The sequence below is a fragment of the Egretta garzetta genome, unplaced genomic scaffold (genome assembly GCF_000687185.1).
Source record: "Egretta garzetta isolate BGI_Z169 unplaced genomic scaffold, ASM68718v1 scaffold788, whole genome shotgun sequence".
Classification (NCBI taxonomy): Eukaryota; Metazoa; Chordata; class Aves; order Pelecaniformes; family Ardeidae; genus Egretta; species Egretta garzetta.
In genome coordinates, this window is record NW_009260668.1 from 194,417 (window position 1) to 214,296 (window position 19,880).

The 19,880-nt window shown below is 38.5% G+C and overlaps 1 protein-coding gene across 1 annotated transcript in view; it reads right to left on the bottom strand.

Moving 5' to 3' along the window:
• OCA2 (OCA2 melanosomal transmembrane protein) overlaps nt 1-19,880 on the bottom strand; it is a 181,447-nt gene that overhangs the window by 137,114 nt on the left and 24,453 nt on the right. The window contains exons 4-8 of the mRNA XM_009645648.2: nt 16,868-16,925; nt 15,922-15,994; nt 6,696-6,853; nt 4,976-5,058; nt 4,468-4,621 (exon numbers count right to left, since the gene is read on the bottom strand). Of these exons, the coding sequence (XP_009643943.1) occupies nt 4,468-4,621; nt 4,976-5,058; nt 6,696-6,853; nt 15,922-15,994; nt 16,868-16,925 (526 nt within the window). The remainder of the gene's footprint in view (nt 1-4,467; nt 4,622-4,975; nt 5,059-6,695; nt 6,854-15,921; nt 15,995-16,867; nt 16,926-19,880) is intronic.

Here is a 19,880-nt window from a genome sequence, read left to right on the forward strand (position 1 = left end):
GCAGGAATACGTTCTCTCCCACAAAGGCCAGAGGGAGCAGCAGCTACAATTTTCTTTTTTACACCGTCTTTTCCAATAAAGGCTATGGATTTTCTTCTGTCCCTTGGCTACCAATCTTTTGGTAGGATATACGTGGAGGTGGGAACACTCTAATCCACACTCTCCTCTGTCTATATTTAAAGACAGATCAATATGAGAATGGATGGGAAGTGAGAAACCATGCCGAGTAAGCTGATCGCTAGTTTCTGTGATTTTTCTCATTGGAAAAACTCTCCCTTAAGATCAGCCTATTGCCATCACTCAGCATTATGCTTTGTATACCAGTGAATATTTCTTCCGTTTTCCTATTCCTGCTCTGAAGCATAATTTTCCCTGTGCAAATAAATAGCCTCATTACTGAAAATAAACAAAAACTGGACTGTGCGAGAGTAGACAGCAGTAATAACAAACATCTTCTTTCATTTGTAAAAATGCTTCCTGTGAGGAAACACTGGTTCAACCGGCCCACAATGCTAGAATAATGCTCGGACTGAACCACATAAAAGCATTGCTGTCTGCAGCTTATTTCTGCTGGTTAGATGCTGTTAAAAATCACTCTGCTTTGAGTTAAAGAAATTAAGCTTAGGGGATGTTTATTCGTAATTTAAGCTAGTTAATAATAGAAAAGTATTATGAAGAGACACTGACACCCTCCATTTCCATTAAAGTAATAAAAAATGTGATTATAAGCCCATACTTCATGTTAGTAAGAACGTAGAGCTTTTAAGGTCGGATCTTGCACTCTCAAGTATTTGTGTTTTAAGGAGAAATACAGACATGTAAATGTTATTCAAGATGTCAGATCATTAAACTGTCATTTGAAAGATCCTCGAAAGATCTTTTTCAGGGATACCTACAAGACGGGATATGAAATTAAATGATAGCTCCTGTGATAAAACAAGTGCTGTGGAGGCTCTCACAGAATTTCTGATACTTGATGGTATCACTTTTCTGCCATTTGATGTGCTATTGGTATCTCTTTTTTTTTTTTTTTTAATTTAATAAAATGAATGTTATTCTGCCTTTGCTCCTGACTAAATAAAATGAAACAGCTTCAAAAATGCCATTACCTTTGTATTTGTTTCTGGTTTTGCTCATTTAGGTTTCATAAACAGCTAACACTCCATTTTAACCCACAAGATAAGCAGAGAGATTTCTTTTCAGGATAACCAGTGTATTATCCCATTCTCTTTATATACAAATCTGGGCGAAACAGGAGCAATCAAAGATATCTTACTGTATTGGAAAGAGGAAACAATGAGATTTTATCCACACTCCTTTTCCTTGATTACGCTGTGCCACCAGAAACAACCATACGCCACTGCTTATTGAATCCCAGTGAAGGGGGTGTAAATAGTCACTTTACTTATATACATAGAAAAAGGCTTTGCAGGAAAAAGAATGGAAATCAAAGACAACAAAACTAAAAATGCACTCTTAGCTGAAAGAACAAAGATGTTTGCAGCAGAAAAGTGTAAAAAATAAATTTTTCTAAGATTTTTTTGTTTGATTTTTTTCCAAGTTTTCAATCAAAATGGGATACACATTTTGAGGATCAAAAGTAGAAAAAGCCTATCCAGAAATACTGTGTGAACTAATTTAGTACAATAACATCAGCGCAGAACTCTGTACATCAGCACTTTACACCAGATGTCCCTGTAGTCCAATGTGAAAACATAGCCCATCTTACCTATGTTCCCCAGTAATCCTGAAGGGTCAGGCGGTGGAGCTGAGAACAACAAAGGTAAATCTGGCACACTTTTTTTTTTTTTTTTTTAACATACTCTTGCTTTAATTTCCTGTGCAGTGTAGGCTTCCAAGAACAAAATGAAATACTTCATTGTTTTCAACAAGTCTATAAAATAGTATAGGTTAGATTAATCCAAAACTACTACAAGAAGCAGAATTTGTTTCTCCTTTCTCCTCTGGGAGAAGGGGAGTGAACAGAAAACTGAAATGCAAAGAGGGAACTGATCGATATTTGAAGAAAAATCAATTTCAAGAGAATGAATGTCTAGTTACTGAAGGAAAGGATGATTACATGGGGAAAAAAAAAAAACCACACAGATTTCAAACAGAAAATATAACTAAGAGATGTCCATCTGAAGAGAGTTAAAATAAATATACCAAAATTTCAAGAGGCAGAGTAGGATTATGAAGTAATAAAATATTCATATTTGTGGTAAGCATAAAAAAATAAATCATTAGAAATTAGAGGAAAAAGAGGCATCTTCTTTTACCAGAAACATATTTGTATTTTGTGAATATGCAACATGTAATTAGTTTCAAAAGAAACAACACTTAAAATAAATGTCTGAAGAAACACGGTTCAACAGCTTAACGTGTTTTCTGAGGAACAGTACATCCTGAGACAGCTAAGACTTCTCCTCGACAAGGACTGGCACTTGACATATGTTGACCTCCTAGCAATTTGATGCCAACATAGAGGCAAACAGCTGCCTCAAAGCAGAATTTACCCTGTCTCTTTACAGTGGTGCAAGTTTGGAGAAGATGACAGTTTACAGTAAACGCACTTCATTTTCCAACTGGAACCTCTTACTTCATCAGCTTTTTCCCCATCACCTGTACCTGCAGGAGGCAGAAGCTCTTGCAGCCTGTTCTCCCACACACTCCCTGGTGAGTAAGGTAGCGAAGGGCAAGGGAAGAAGGGGGAGGAAGCATCAAAAGACAAGGACAGTGGGATTGAGGAGGTTGTGGGCACAAGATCTGCGATTCATGTTTGGGTAAAAGGGCTGTGCAGGAGGAGCAAGAGGCACACCTTTTGGTGGCTCTTGTGAGTTGTAACAGAAAAAAGGTTGTCTCTTTCTTAATCATTATAAGAAAATACGTGAAAGTGTAGCTCTAAAACTTGTTCGGGGGTCCACACTATCTGAAGTTGAACCTGTATTGCCAATGACAAGTAATAAAACACAGGAAACTAGTAGAGTCTGATAAAAGATGGGGAGCAGCAACGGTGAAAATGAAAATCCGTGAGAGATCTCTCCTGCAGCAAGACCAATTGTTTTCTCTAACAGTGATGAGAGAGTGCAATGTGTTGAAAAAGCAGGACTTCAGGCACTAAATTTATACATACTGAATATAAGGTAAGCCGCTATTATATATTCTAACAATATTAGCATCCATCTCTTGAAAGAGATCCATGAGGGAGACAAACAACAGTCAATTTTTGTTTCTATTACAGTTATTTCCAGCTTATATATTTTTAGTTTAAAAATTACTCTGGTTGTATCATTTGTCATTCCTACCAATGTTATGGGGAAAAAAAAAAACCAACCCTAACCTCAAAATGCAATAGGTGGCTTTCCACATTTTAAAATTCAAAAAAAGTTTACTTACAAGTATCTATTTCTACCTTTCAATTTGCAGAAATAATTTTTCTGCCAACAGCAGAAATTTTTCCTTGATCTTTTCACAGAAACAATAAGCTAATGAGTTCTTTTAAAGCTTTTTGTTAGAAGCAACAGGAAAATGCATGCTTTCCTTGGATTTTCTTTTCAGTTTCGAGCCCTTATTTCCTTTTACACAGGAATTGTTCCAAAGCAGCTTTCTAGGATGTAAACATGAAAACAGCCTTTACATACATTAAAAATCTGATGTTTTTGCAATTGCTAAAGGGTTGTTTAGTTGGGGGTTTTTGAAAATAAAATCTGCATTTAAAAATATTAAGATTATTTTGGTGCTGTGCTGCATGCCTACATGTATTTAGAGTAAAATCTATTCCAATCCCCCTCCACACTTAAAATTATAACTCTGCTCATTTATAAAGTACAGGGAGGCATTTTTAGCTTCATAAATAAATAACCATTGCTGAACAAAATAACTTAAATGTCTGAAGCATCTGTTATGTTATGTGTGCCAAATATTGATACTTGATTAAAAGGTGTTCAACTATCTTACTATTTCAACAGGTAACAGGATGAAAAGCTTAAAATACACAAGGGATGTGGAAGAAAAATGAGCATGCTGGATATATTTACTATGGAGCACCTTGTAGAATTCATTTGATTCATCACTTTTTTTTTTCACAGTAGTGTAAATCAAGTGTGATTCAACTTGAAGAATTCATTGACAGTGACAATGCTCACATGAGTTAAAAAAAATAATAATGTTCCTCTCTGTATCTGTTCTTTATTTCAGGATAATCAGACAGTAGGCGTTTTCAGTTCAAACAAGTCAGTTGGAGCCCTGTGCTGTTTCTGACACGTTTTCCATCCTTAGTGCTCATGCAATGCATCTTCATTGGGTTTGGTACCTCAAGGCTTTGGAATGATGATGCAATGTATGTTTAAAGTTCCCTGTCCCTTGACTACTTCATGTTAACTCAGACTCCATTTCTAACTAAACCCTTCCTTGTGCTCTGTTTACAATGTAGGGGAAAAACAAGATCAAAGTACAAAACTGGCTTACTTCCAGTATTATCAGCACGTAGACACCAACTAAGATGATGGACGCAATTGTTACTTGTGCCTCTATATTTGCATGAAGGTATTGATGCTTCATGGAGAGAGGAACACTTCCAGGCTCCTGTAGGAAAGCTTGAATGTTTATGAAGATGGTGCCTCTGATGAAAGAAAGAGAAGTTTTGCTTATTTCTGGAATGCAATACCATTAGTTTTATTTATGCACTGATTTTATATTGAGTACCTATAAATATACATATATATGTTATATCTTTACAATCGCAGGCAACTTTTCAAACATTTTCACTCTATCCCTCTAAATAGCGTTGTTTGGAAAGTAACTCAGGTACAAACCATCCTTGTAAATCCATTTTAAAAAGCAACAAGAAGTCATCCTTTCCTGCCCCTCTGAAACAGGTGGTGATAGATTATTTTTAAAACATTATCTGTTCCTTCATAGTCAAGTCTATGTAAATTACTAGTTCAACGGATCATTTCTCAGTCTCTTAACCAACCTGTTTGGTATCTGAAAGGTTCTAGTTGTGATGATTTGATGATTTCTTCTTGAACTTAAGGGTAGAGACCAGTTGTATACCACCTGCAAGAGAGTCATATTTGGCAATATTAATAAAAGTCAGTGAAAGTGCTATGTCTCTCATTTAGGGCTTTATTCCTCTTTGTTCTCTCTCCTGTCCATTTAGAAGAATTTTTTGTGGACAGGGCATAACACATCACCCTAAATTAATTCCACCTGATTAGGTATGTTACAGGTGCTCACATTGGAGCAAACTCATCCTGATTCCCTCACTCAATCAATGAAGTGAGAGACACCTCCAGGAGGTGCTCCAGATAGGGGACGCCAAATCACACTTTGCATTGACTATAAGGGGCAGCTAGGCTCAGGGACAACAATATGGTTCACTCCCAAAGACTGCCTGGGAAGGAAACTAACATACATTAGGTACAGACAATGAGAAGCCCAGGAGCAACGTCATACCCCCAGACATTATGAAGAGGACATGGCAGAATTTCAGTAAACAAAATTCGTGTTTGCTGATCTTCTAGCAAAGAGAGACGAAAAATCTGCAGAAAATAAACACTTTCTGAAACTTTGCCCATTACTACACACTGATATTCATGCAAGTTCAGCCAATACTCTTTAAATGTAGATACAAATATTCTCTCTTATTTAAAGAAGAGGAACTTAAAAAAAAATGTTCAAATTTCATTAATTGCAGCCTAAATCCTAATCCTATCCTGACCTTGTATGCAGAAAAAAACCCCATCTTAATCATTCAGCTTGAAACATCCAACACAGAGAAATGCCTGAGGAGCATGCAGGCAGGGAGGGTTAATTTGGCTACCTACTCCTTTGATCATGTCAGGACCACCGCTGGCGTGCCAGCAGAGGTGAGCTGCTGCGGCCAACTGCTCATTGGCTGCCCCACAGCAGCACGCAGGCTGCTTGGGGATCACCGCCAGCAGCACAGGTTACAGCAGCCTCCTCGTCATGGGGGTGGGTGGGTTAAGAGAGTAATTGACATTATTTTGTCATGCCAAGGTAGTGGGGCTAATCCTTCGCTGTAGACTGTGAGATTGGGTGTAAGCAGGAATACTGATGGCATTGCTCAGGTGTGCTGTCACTGGTAGAGGCAAGCCATCCTGTCATGTGTACAGAAAGGGAGGCAGTTGTCTGTACAACAATACTATTTATAAAATGATGAAGCTTATTTTTATTCTTCAGTGATGTACAACGGCAGGCTGTACAAGATCCTCCTTCACTGAGTTCTCTGGGAGAGAGCAGCAGGAACTTGTTACAAACAACATCAACAATGAGAAAGCCATAAGAGAAATAAAGCCAATAAATGTGACACATGTTTGAGAAAATAATTTGCAACAAAATGTGAAAATGTATTTCAGTGAGTGCAAAAAGGCACTTTGCACTTGTTTCTTCCTTCTAAGACAACTTTTGAAATGCTGCCAATTTTAAACACAAGAACATCCATGCTAAGTGTCAGTCAAGGGGCATAAGTTTTACAAAATTTTAATAAAGGAAGTCTTACGAAGACAAAAGAAAATATAAATTTACTCTTATTCTAATAAGTTTTCTAATGCTGATGTTGACACACTTCACAGCAGGGAAAAGCACTACCAATTGATCCACACAATGATGATGGAAATACAAGTGATAAAACACATCTCAGAAAAAGTGAAAGAAAACGTAAAGGCCATCACCTGCTGCTGGCGTCTCCTCCTTGATCCAGCATCTTCATTCTGGCTGATTTGTACTACAATATATTCCTCTGCTTGCTGATTAACTACATCTTCTATGAATGGGCCTCCTATGTCTAACTTCAACAGAGCAGAATCACGAAAATCGGTCAGATTCATAGCTGTTAATAAAGTTGTTAAGGTGTAAATTTCCAGTAAAAATGAGTTATAGGCTGTACAAATTCCATTAAAAAATATAGATTAGTCAACTTATATTGAAAAACACGTTCTTCAGCTAAAATGCTTAAGACTCTATGAAAAGAACAACATAGATATCCACTTCCTCACCAAATAGCACTGTTTTGACCGGGTTACCCAAGGAAACAGGAGTTATGGGTTCAGAACAAATACATCTGTCCTTTCCTAGTGACTTTTGAGATCACCAGTGCTTTCAGCTGACACTGTAGATGAACCAAAGCTCCAAAATAGCATACGGAAATACACAGGGAGACAGAGAAGTAAGGCTCTTTAAGTGCTTGTACTAGACGAAAGGCTGCATCATTAGCTTCGCAATTCAAACATCACAGAATTTGTACTCGGGAAAACATTGTAGAAGCTCCAACCACAGGGAAAACTAAATCAGAATCAATGTCCTATTCATGCCAGAGTATTTGTTTTTTGGTCAAAATGTTACAATTTTTCAAACATCTGAAAGACATATTTTCAAGCTCCACTTGGTTGGAGTGCTCACAAACTCTCTCTCTTCCAGCTCCTTTGTCTACTTTTTCTTTCTTTCTCTCTTGGATATCTAGCATGAGGTGTGGTCAAGCTACATTCCTAATCTAATATAATTCAGAAATCAGCCAACCATGATCCACAAATCCATTGGAAATCTGGGTCTGTTAGTCCCAATACAACTAGAACTATTTAAACTTAGTATTGCAATAGTCCCCTTCTGGCATGATTGAGAATGAAGCATCCCTGTGGGTTTGGGGAAGAGGGAAAATCTGAGCTTTTAAACCATTCACAGCCCATTTGTTTCTATAATAGAGCGATATTGTAATTGTTTTTCTCCTATCTGTGACCAGATAGAAAACTACGGCATCACCACCAACAAAAAAAAATTCTAAGGGAAAAGAAACTTGATTTCACACATATGCGTTTTGTTGAAATCACGTGACTTAATCACATGCTTGAGTATCTTAGCAGTTTTAACATCTGACATTTAATTGAGCATACTACAAAGAGTGAATCCATTGCAAAAAAAAATGTACAAGATCATATACCTACCAGAAGGATTTTCCCGGAAAGATGTTTTGTTGCCCACAGAACTCAGAGATTTTAACAAGAGAAGAAAAAACAGTATAGTTAGAGTGGACTCTGGGCAGTGCTGTGCCCTGCTTCCCAGTGAGCCCCAGTAAGGCTGTCTGTGGTAAACCAGTCTCTAATGGGGAAAGCTTTGTGACATTATGCAGAGGTCCTTCATCTTTAAAAGAGTTATTGCATACGTGAACTAGATATAGAAAAGAGATGTCTCTCACACTAACCCAAAAAAGACCCTAGCAGATCTAGTGGCAGGTGAGCAGCCAATGCGTTGCAAAGTAACATAAATGTCACCCTGCTTAGCACAGTGAACAGAGCAATCGCCATCAGTGTCATTCACATGCCGTTCATTAGGAATTAACCTCCCAAGCATCTATTTGCTTAAAGGAATCACACAGGAAATGATAAAAAAAAAAGTAACCTCACAGGCAACAAATCAGGAGACCACCTCCAGTCAGGAGAATTTACACACACAGCCCTCAGCAAGCATAAATACAAATTGCAACAGTTCCTTTCTGGTTCTGAAGGTTTTAAGGGTGATTTGGCATCACAGTTTTTCTGTGTCCTAATTAATACATAATATTAGTCTGAACTGGAACTATAGCTATACCTTTAGGTAGAGATATTAATTGTACCTTCTAAAAGGCCTGCTGACCTGAAGTTGTTAACCCAATGATTTGGGACTCCTCTTGACAGTCTGCCTTTTATTAGGAGTGTAGCCAGTAATTTATGTCTTGAAAAGCTTCAGGTGCATATAATTATGGCATCTTCCTTTTAAGCAACACTTTTAAAATAAATTTTGTAATTACCTAGATGACACATTCAGGAGCTATTATAAAGGATGCTTAAAATTAAAGGGGGAAAAAATTAAACCTTAGAAGTTTTTCCATTCCTTTCTGTGCATTTATAAAACCATCAGGAAGAGCCCTAGCAAAACAGGTTCTCCTTTGATCGCAAGTGCAACTGAACATCATTCACCAGTCTGCACTGAGGCTCTGAAATCCTATGAGAGTTATCTTTCTCCAAACAATATTTAGAGATTTTGTCATAATTCCATTGTTAGACTCTAGCAGATCAGAGCCTTTATGAAAGGTGGAAACAAAATAAACCAAGAGAAAACTTGAGCCACACTTATATGAATGAAAATGTGATTATTTTTTTATCAAGCTGCTCTTCAGAATATTTTTGTTCTGCCTTATTTTGGTTTTATATTTCCCTTAAATTGCCAGAATGTGATTTCCTCTACATTTTAATCATTCAGATGTGACTAACTTTTGGGAAAACTGTCTTTTTACTTCTAATATCCCCTTTTATTCTGCAACTTAATCATGCTGGGACTTCCTGTCTTTTCTGAACTTTTTTTGTAACGTGGCCTCCAGTGTGCCCCTTCAAAGCAAAAAATCTCCCTGACAAGATTTACAGCCAGAGCTGTTATTTTTTATTTCACTTTAGCTAAGCTGCCTCATTTTTATGTAGTTCCATTCTAGAAATTATATTATTGCTGTGAATTATCCTGTCAAGAGATTTGGGGTTGTGTATGCTTTGTGCACTGTTATACAGTGGCTGTCTGTATTCATATCTGGACCAGACTGGGTCCACTGCTCAGAGCTAAACCAAGCGCTGTTTTTCCTGATCTCGGTTTTCTGACTAGCTGCTCCTAGAAGGTATTAACAGGTGTCTGAGGGTCACCTCACATCACTTTACTTTTTTGTAGCATATGTAGACAACATGATGGAATGGGGTGCAGTGGCTAAACATTTAAATTGGCAGTCATTCATCGCAGTTTATACTGCTGTACTGTGGACATCTGCATCTGAGTTGGTTACTCCCTTAAAAATCAGTGAAAAGAGGGTGCTTTTAAGATGGAATTCATTGCTTCAATTTAGACCATCACACAAAGATGAGAGGAATTGCTTGTGAGAAACATCAGTTCTCTCTATTAACTACAACAAGAGCCTAGGATGACTAACTCAGGTGTAGCTGAGATGAGTCACTCCCGAAATACTGAGTCCCTGCTCTAACCTCCATCGTGCCATTAATTCAGTATGTACAGAGCCAGCTGAAAAGCTATGATTGACAGAGATTCTCTGTTATATTTGCATGCAGACGACTGATTTTATGCTTTCTTTAACATCTACTTCTAACACCTACTCTGCCTACTGTAAAAGTACCTTGAGAATACTACGCCTATCGATTATTTTTCACCAAGTTTTTGACCAGGTCATTCACGCTAGTTTCTCTAGGATATTACCATTTAAAAGAAGGCATTCTGCCTGGGTCTTAGCATCTATTTTTACATGCTGTCCTTGACTGGGCTTATTTCTGCATTACTCTTTGCAATTATCTCTTTTGATGTCCTATCCCTGTTTGTAGCTTGTGAGGTTGTTTTTTACATCATTCCTTCACAATATACCAAGTTGAACCACACACTTTTCTACACCTATTGGTTTCCTCATCCAAATAATATTCTATAACCTTTTTTATTTACTTTTCGGAGTGACAGCAATCTGGTTCCATTTTTATCTACATTGTGTCCATCCTTTCTTTCTGTGCTCCATCAGTTCTACAAGTTTTGTGAGTCCTTCATAAACTGTTTTCTACCGCATTTTCTCAATGATGCCTTTAGATTCTGCTGCTGTGCCTGCCTCTGCATGTGGTCCTGGTCTTCATCCTTCTGTTTAGCAGCTTGAACATTGCCTGCAGGCCAAAATGCTTAGTACATTTCCAACAGCATCAACAAACATAAATGATTCTTAAATGTGCTCTGCAAGGAAAAATGACAGAGAAGGGTCTGACAGTAGAGAACCAGAGTTACAAAATAATAAAAAAAAAAAATCAAAGGGGAAAAAGAACTAGATGGATTAGAGAGGTTGTTTCTTTCGTTAAGTTAATTTATGCTCCCTGGGAGAAGAACCCATCTTTAGGACCTCCATGGCAGCTGAAAAGTCTGCTAAAATCTGACTATATTTTTTGCCTCACAGTCTTTCTTTATATATATACCTCTAGGTCAGGGAGTGGGAAAGGTGATTTTCAGTGTCACTAATGGTCATGGCATGATTACAAGTTTTCCTAGTGACCTTTTCTTGCTCCATGATTAACACAGTTGCACCAATCATTCAAACTCATGCAAGTTCAACAAGGAATTTGATAATAAGGTCAGCACATTTACCCATCTTATGTCTGCTTGGTCTAGAGCATCCCCATCAACTTCCATATGTGGAATTGTTCTAAACAGTTCTACTCAATCCAAATGAAATGAGAAATGTAACCTATGATGTAAACTTCAACATATTATTGTTATTGAGATACATCTTCTGTTTTCTGAATTTGAGTTCTTAATCCTGGACTGGATGTGATGAAATCTCTCAGAGCTACTGAGGAGGGAGGTAAGTCAGTGAAAATGGCCACTGACTAGTCAATTTGATATCTGGTTTTGTTTGATTTGGACGGACCAGAGACCCATTCAGCCATGACATGAGATGATGCATTTTCATTAAGTTTTGGTTTGCACCTAAAGAGCAAGTGAGTAAGAAACCCTTCACACTGGGTCCTGTGCAAATATATGCCTTGAAAAATGTCAGCCCTTGCTCCAAAAATTTTACTGAGGAGATATCAAACATTTAAAGCAAAAAATCAGATCAGGACTGGAAGACTTTAAAATATATTTATAAAAGTGCAGGATCTTTGGCCAGACTCAGAAAGAATTCACAATCCATTCCCTAGTTATTATCAGGTTTCAGGTCCAAGACGGGGAAGTTCTGACAATCAGTCTGAAAATGGAAAATGAAATTGCTTCCCCCAGACTGATCGAACTTTCCCTTGCCCTATAGCAGGAACTGGAACAAGTACAGAGGCTGAGAAGGAAGCAAACAAGACTGTAGCCAAAACACTTGTCAGGGACAGAGTAAGGATGGAAATTCACAGCTCAATTTGGTAGGTGTGAGATCCATTGCACAGAAATGTGCTGGAAGAACATTTACCTTTTTTGTAAAAAGAAAATATTTCTACTGTTGATAAGTGTAGAAATAGCAATAGTTGTATCAGGTACAGTGGAAGAAAAGGCAGCACTGTCTGAGGGAGACGGACACTCCTTTAAATGGCAGTGAGCTAGCGTGCAGTTTAATTGCATAATTTCTTAATAGCATCCATGAATCCCCATTCAAATCCATGAAACCTACTTTTTACTTTCATAAAGCCTAGTTCAATTCAAAAAGTTAGTGCACAGTTCTGTTCCCCACTGCTGGAGAAAAAGTTAAAATTTTGCTTAGATCAGGGCAGAAGCTGTTAGAAACAAAGGAATGAACGTGGAGTACATTTAGCATTTCAGAAGATTCTTCAAGTCAAAAAAACTATGTAAGTTGTGGAGAAGAACAAGAATACTTCTCATTCAGTCTTTGGCAAACCAGTTAATGGAGAGAAGCTACCTGAAGGTTTGAATGGCCAAATAGTTACAGAAAATAAAAATGTTCGTGTCTTATAATAGCTACATGTAACTAAACTAAGAAATGCTGGAATTTATTCAGGCTCTCTATCTCTTCTTCTATTTTTATAATCTACTTTCAAAAGGCACATTCTTTTATTAATTATTGATGCTCCCCACTTAACATACAGCCTTTGAGCAAAAGATCTGAAAATGCTTCACACATTTACATCACTAGGGGTATTGAATCTTGCTTCCTGCATAAAAGGGTCCTTTAGCCAGGCTTCAGTATAAACTTACTTCTTTCTGGTATTACAGAGCTGACTGTTAGAATTTATAAGCCAATAAATCCCAAGTGTTGTCAAAAAGGAATATTACCACTATTTTGAAAAACTATACTAAATCCACTGAATTTGTATCTAGTGCCAATAGGGAAATTAAGTATTAAAAAAAAAAAAAAAAAAAAAAAAACCAAAACCAACCCCCAAAAAAACCAACTTACAGACTCAAAAGCTTCTATTAATTCACAGGAAGCTAGATGTTGTTTTCAGAAATTGCAGCCAACACACCTCGGTGCTACATGCCAGGTTTGTACCCATAAGGATGGGTAAAGCAAAGGAAGATACAAATGAGCTAATAGAAAAAAGAAGATAATGGGAAGAAAAACAGCTAGAATAAATCCAAACAAGAGATACAGGTATCGAAACGTAAACTAATGGGAACCAGAGCAGGTGGAAAACTGCAAAAGACATGTCATATGAAAAGCAGGTCACTCCCATGCCAGCTGATGTGGGTCTCTCCCATCACCAGAGACAGAAAGTCTTGTCTGCCGCTGAGCAAGCCTGAGATCTAACGGGCATGACAGAAAAAGCACAAATCTCTAAGTAACACCAGGATGACAAAGGATATGAAGTCCAAAGGGGATCACTTGATTTGGTTTTTAAAAATATTTCAAACTTTGGTTTGATTTTTCTAGTGCATGCAGGCACACTGTATGCATGAGCACGCATCCATAACACACACATCAATGTGCATGGGTATTTCTGGAAAGAAACAGAAATAAGATGATGGAACTTAAACAAAAAAAAAAAGTAGTATCTAGTGATTAGTGCCCATTCAATACTTCTTAACAGCTTTTGAGGCATAAGCAAGAAGTAAAAACTTCTCATTTGCATATTTTGGCATCATATGAGCTAAGAGACTTATTCTCCACCCAAAGCAGTCTCATGTAATAACCTTTAAGGGTTTTGTGACAAGGACTACTCTAGTACACCTGCCAGCCTACCATGAAATTCTTGTAGATGTTCAGAGAGTAGCACCTAACGTCCACTGGGAATACCGCAGTCTGTTAGCCAGCAAAAATCACACCTTCAGCACTGCTGTGTGAATGATTAACATTATCCAAGCCTAGCCAAAAAGAGGAGTACTTTCTTCACTGCAACAAAGTGGAGGATGACCATGTGAGCTTCTGCTCACAAGAAGACTGGCAGCAATGGGGGATGACATTTAGAATTGCTTATGCCTTTTCCAAAAATCATTTAGAAATGCAATCTTTCTCCTTGACCCTTCTGCTTGCATTACCACATCACCTTGAAAACAAAGCTTGGCTTTGCTGGACTGCTTGCCTCTCACATATTTTCCCCCAGCTCAGTGACCTCAGGTAGGAACACAGGGACAGAACATCCAGTTTTCAACACATGTGACACAAACTAAGAAGCTTCAGCTCCAGGTTTGTCAAATAAGAAAGGGGAATGCTATATTCTGACTGCTAACAGCTATTTGGCTCAAAGCATCCTGATGTGATAGGTAAAATGTGAAATATGGGAACACTTCTTTGTACTCAAATCCCAGTCCCACCAGCACTTCCTTGAAACAGGCAAAAGGAATAACTGTTTTCAGAGTCAATGTATACAATGCAGCAGCTATGGTTCACAACCCAATATCTCTGGAAAATCATCAAATTATGTTATGACAGTTGAATAAAACTTGAAATTAAAGACTTGCTGCCAATACACCATCCTTTGGCAGACTGGGTCATGACTGCCCTGATGTTGTTTGAGGTCAAACATATATAGGAGCTTTCAACAACAGCTTCAAGGAGGACAAAAATATTGACATGAACAGGATACTGATGGGAGTTTACAGCTGAAATTGTCACTGGTACAACTAAATATTCACTTGCTTTCTTCCAAAAAGCAATCTCAGCTATTAATTATCAATGGTCCTCAAGCGCTAACCTTTTGTTCCTCATTTACCCTACTAATTGTTCTGCTATATTGTGTCATTACTGGCAACAGTAAGAATAATAATAATCAAATCTATTTAAAATGGACTCTCCCTGATCAAAGCTATGGAACTGCCTAGTTAAATAGAAAAGAAATCAGCATATCAAAAATTAAATCCTACTGCACCTTTTCAAAACAAGACACCTGCCAGGAGCTTGTGAAATATATGTATAGGTGAATCATCTCCTAACACTAGTGAAAAAAGAATCAAGCAGATTGTGGATCAGACTGATTGAACTAGAAATATAGCGGGAACAAGACATGCAATGTATTTACAAAATCATAGAATCATAGAATCGCTTTGGTTGGAAAAGACCTTTAAGATCATCGAGTCCAACCTTTAACCTAACCCTGCCATCCCACCACTAAACCATGTCCCTAAGCACCTCATCTATCCTTCTTTTAAATACCTCCAGGGATGAGGACTCTACCACCTCCCTGGGCAGCCCATTCCAGAGCCTGACAACCCTTTCAGTGAAGAAGTTTTTCCTAATGTCTAGCCTAAAAAGATTTCATTTGTTTACTAACTGAATGCTCATCCCTGAAAGACTTTTCACATTCAGGTCTGCATTCACCTGCGATGAATCATTTTTATTTTGGCTTACTCTATTGCTTGTTCTTTTGAACAGTTCCTTGGCAATCTGTGGACTTAAATTCACTATTGAGCAATTCTGCATGGAAAATTTGTAAAGGAATCTGCACGTCCACTGGAAAGTATCTACAGATGTACAAAGCCATACATACAGCTGGACTAAGCTGTTCTGGAAACATATCTGTGACCCATCTCACTTCCTGCTTTTGAAGGAGTTCACTGGGTAGCATCACAGTCCAAGTATACACCACAAATATGTTACAGCTGACAGTGTACAACCGGCCTGGGGTGCAGTTGCTGCAGGCAGTTGCATGTTCTAGTCATGGTCCCAGGTATTTGCTGAGCCTTGATCCCACTGGCTCTAGAACCCACTTCCACACTCTTGGCTTTGTGCAGAGACTGGACACAAGGACTGGATGGACAGCACAAGGTGCCTCAGGCTGGGGCCATTCAGTACGACTTGGCTAGGGAACACAACTGTGGCCTGCATCAAAGGACGTGTCTACATGGAGTGCAGGCTCTGAGGACACCCAGTCCTTTCAGGGTATGAGAGAAAACACCCACCCATTCAACCAGTTTATCAATGAAACTCCAGTTCTGGTTTGTTTTTTTTCAATGAAAGAAGGATACAGAAGCCTTCCAGAGGTGACACAGCCAACATCTGCCAGGACACACCTTGATCTGGATAAATGCCAAATAAAATCTAAGGCAAGGATAAAAAACAAACATTCATTAATAACACAAAACCTGAAAAATACCTGAGAAGCCTATCTCAAATACTTAAGGCTCTTTCAAACTGTACATTAAATAGTAAGATTGCTTTCAGTATTTTCAAGTAGGTTTCCAACACAGCTGAAAAGCAGCCCTGGGATACTTAACAGGAATGACTAATATTCCTTCCGTAAAGCCACTGCCAAAGTCACATATTCAATGTATTTTATCCAAGGGTCTATTTTATCCATATCTGAGGACATACAGAGTGTCATCTGTTTTGTCTTTTACACAGAAGAGCTGCTAGCCAAAAAAGGGTTCCTCACAGCAGCTAAAAGGATAAATTCTAACTTTTTGAAATGTTTCTCAAGTCTTTCAGTCTAAGAGCTTGCTGATTTTGAAGATTTTGGTAGCAGAGGGCAGCACTCGGGCAGCCCCAGTACAGAGCTGCCTACCTCTTTGTGGCCTTCTGCCTTTCACATCATGGAGCGCTGTGATTGCTGGTGGATCCTCCCTGGCATGTTTATTCCTATGAACATTCCCCAGGTGTTAGCCACTATCTGAAGACTCACCCTAAATTCAACAAGCAAGCATTAAGGACAAACAAATTTGAGTTTAAGCTGCTTCCTCAAACCCAACTGCCTACCCTACCACATTGTCCAGGATGGTGGCTGGTGCATCAAAGAGTGGTCTCAATAGGCGTAATGCCCCACACAGTATTTTCACTTTTTGCCATCTTGCACATTTTTTTACTAGCTAATTTTTTTATTAGTTAAGACCAAATATTACACCTCTTTTTGAACGAATTCTAAGGAATTGAAGGGGGGAGAGGGGAAGGGGGGAGGGTTGCTAATTCAATACTTACAGAGCAGACAACTACAAAGATAAAAAGGCCTGAAACTTTCAGGAATTTTAGACAGCATCTGAAACATAAGAAACATGTGTTTACTATATGGCTACTTTAAGACAAATCTTTTTTTTCTCCTAATAGCTCTGACATTTTGGAAGCATCATGGTGAGCACTTATGGGTGATAATATACCGCGTCAGAGTATGGACACTACTACGTGGGGTCAGCAGGGGCTTAGGAAGCCTTGGTGACTATAAGGGCCTCCTGGCCCAGGTCTGCTGCCAGCTGGAGCTCATTGCATGGGAAGGAGGCTTTACCCCTCAGGCTGCAGCATGAGCTGCTGCTGGAACCTGGAGCCACTTCTCTGCTGCTACTGCTGGTCCCTGAGAGACCCAGAGCCCCATCAGCTTACCCTGGTCTCTCCCAAGGAGGCAAAGGAGCATTGCCACTGCAGGGAGTTGGCATGGCCAAGCAGAAAGCACAGGTCATTGCATAGAAGGGTGGTATCATGAATGACTTCCTCAAAACTAGATTTCTGATATACAACCTGAAAGGTGTTGGGAAAAGACAGCTTGGAGACAAGAATAAGCTTTAAGAATCCCCCAGTTCTAACAGTGTCTCTTTAAACCAAATATACTTCATGAGCTTCTCTAGATAAACCAACTAAGAAAATTAGATATTTTTTTTCCATAGCACATCTGAGGTCTTTGAATGAATGCCCAGTTTTGGAGATTTGACGCCATCAAATTTTCTGAGGTGTCAGAGCTTACTACTGAGTGAGTTAAGCAGGAGTCACTCCAAATTAAAATGTGGATGTCGAAAATGCATGCTCTCACATAAGAAATCTTAAGATGTAGCACTTTGAAATTACCTTTTTTTTTAATCTTACCATAAAAGGCGACTCTTAACTAATTATTTTCTTGCTGCCCATCAGTATGTTACACAGATGTCTTAATTTACAGAACTCCTTTTGGTGATTTGCCCCTATTGCATCTTTTAATTAATTGAAGGCATTGATGTTCTTATTCCATTTTTTCAAAAGTAAACATTAAAACATTGCTTTTCTGACAGAATGACAAATGTTAGGTTTGATTTAAGCCTGATGACAAGCAAGAAGGAAAACATTTCAAGTTTCTAGGATAATGAGTTGGTAAGGGAACAGTGCAATAAATAGCAGCATTGACAGGTGCTACAGAACAAAATATTAAAGCAGAGTAGTCTGAAAAGAGTCAGAAATAATTTTTAATCACAGTGGAAAAAAGTCTCTAAATCAAGTTCATTGACTGAAAACAGCATGAGTGACTGGAGACCCATTTTCTACAAACATTGTTCTCTAAAGACCCCTTCCTCTTTAGAACTCTCCAAAGAGGCAGAAAAAAAAAAAAACAAAACAGCAGCTAATAAAAATATATTACCGCAGACAAACTGGTATAAAGGGGTTACAATATCCTATGAAATACAAGTGGTAGCGACTCCACACAAACTTTGCATGGTATAAAAATCTAGACAAGGGAGAGGAAGAGGGGAATCTGGCTAGGTGGCTTCTTCCAGAAATGCCAGGTAGCCCTGCTCCAACCAAAAACAAGGTGTCAGAGAGGGGGAAGAGGATAATAAAGGCTTGAAAAGAGGGAAATGACAACAAAAGCCATTATCAGCACCTCACAACTGATAATTTCTTTTGGTATTGCGTGATTTATGGAAGACTACCTAGTACCAGCTTAGTCATGTATCCTCTAGTCTACTTGTCCATTCTCCCCATCTCTATGTTACAGTTCTATTTTGGTATTTTTGAGAATTTATATTATGAATTATTAAAGCCCAGTCCAGATTGGCTTAGTTTTAATGTATTTGATATATTCTGTATGTAATTCCAAATTATCATTTCTAATAATAACAATAATTCAAATTATTATTGAAACAAGAAACAGCAATAACTTGATTTTAAGACATAAGAGAAATCAAAAAGCATTAATTAAGCCTTTATGAATTCATAACCACTTGTCTGGAAATAACAGAAACTCTTTGAAAGGAGCTGGCAAGATATAATAAAAAAGCTTTTGGCAATGGTTATTTTATTAAATGTAGAATTTAGAAGGCTCTCTTCCTCCCGTCTGTTTGTTTTCATGGCATTTTGTATTAGGGAAACAGTGTTTTTAACAGCTTACAGTTAAGAAGTGATCAGCCTTTGACTTGCCTGTGGTTTGCAGTCTGTCTGTTCCTACAGCGCTAATCTGGCACAGCAATGCAGGTACAAACCCCGTGCCAAATCCTGTGCCTCCAGTGCAATCCTATTTGACTTCAGTGAGAAATACATGAAGTATAAATCTATGACGAATTTCACCCCCTGTTCTAAACCAAATGATTTTTAGTCTTATCTGCATGTGGTGTCGGGCAGTTTAGCTCCATTTATTATCTCAGCGGAGTTATGGTGATTTACGACAGCCAAGGAGCTGCCCTCATATGCACAACCCACACTATAGCAATGAAAATATTTCACGGGAAGTTCTGCCAGAGAAATGTGCTACTCCCCAGACTATAAACCCACACTGGACCAGAAACAATGCATTCTATGCTCCTGCTCGATGCCTTTGTTCTGTCAAATACCAGGGAAAGCTACCATGAGCGTGAAGAAAGATGCCTGCCAAACTTCTTCACATCTGCTCATATTGCACTAATTGCAGCCATTGAAATTCTCCCGCTCCATTTGTTCAGCAGCGGTGCAGGAGAGTGGCACTCCACACAATACCGTACACACAATGAAAGGAGGAAAACAATTGTGAAGTGATGAGCTAAGACAACGCACAGATTGGGAAAAAGTGCACAGGAAAGGCTCTGCGGATCAACACGGAGATGCGGACACACAGTGCCGGGCTCTATGCAAATCTGCAGTGCAGAAGCCAAACCAAACTAGTAAAAACTGCTGAAATTCTGGAAGGGGCAGAGGGAATTAGTATCCAAGATTGAAAGGTTTGATAGTTAAATCCCAAGAAAAAGTATCCTGAGAAAATTTGAACGTAAGCTCTTATCAC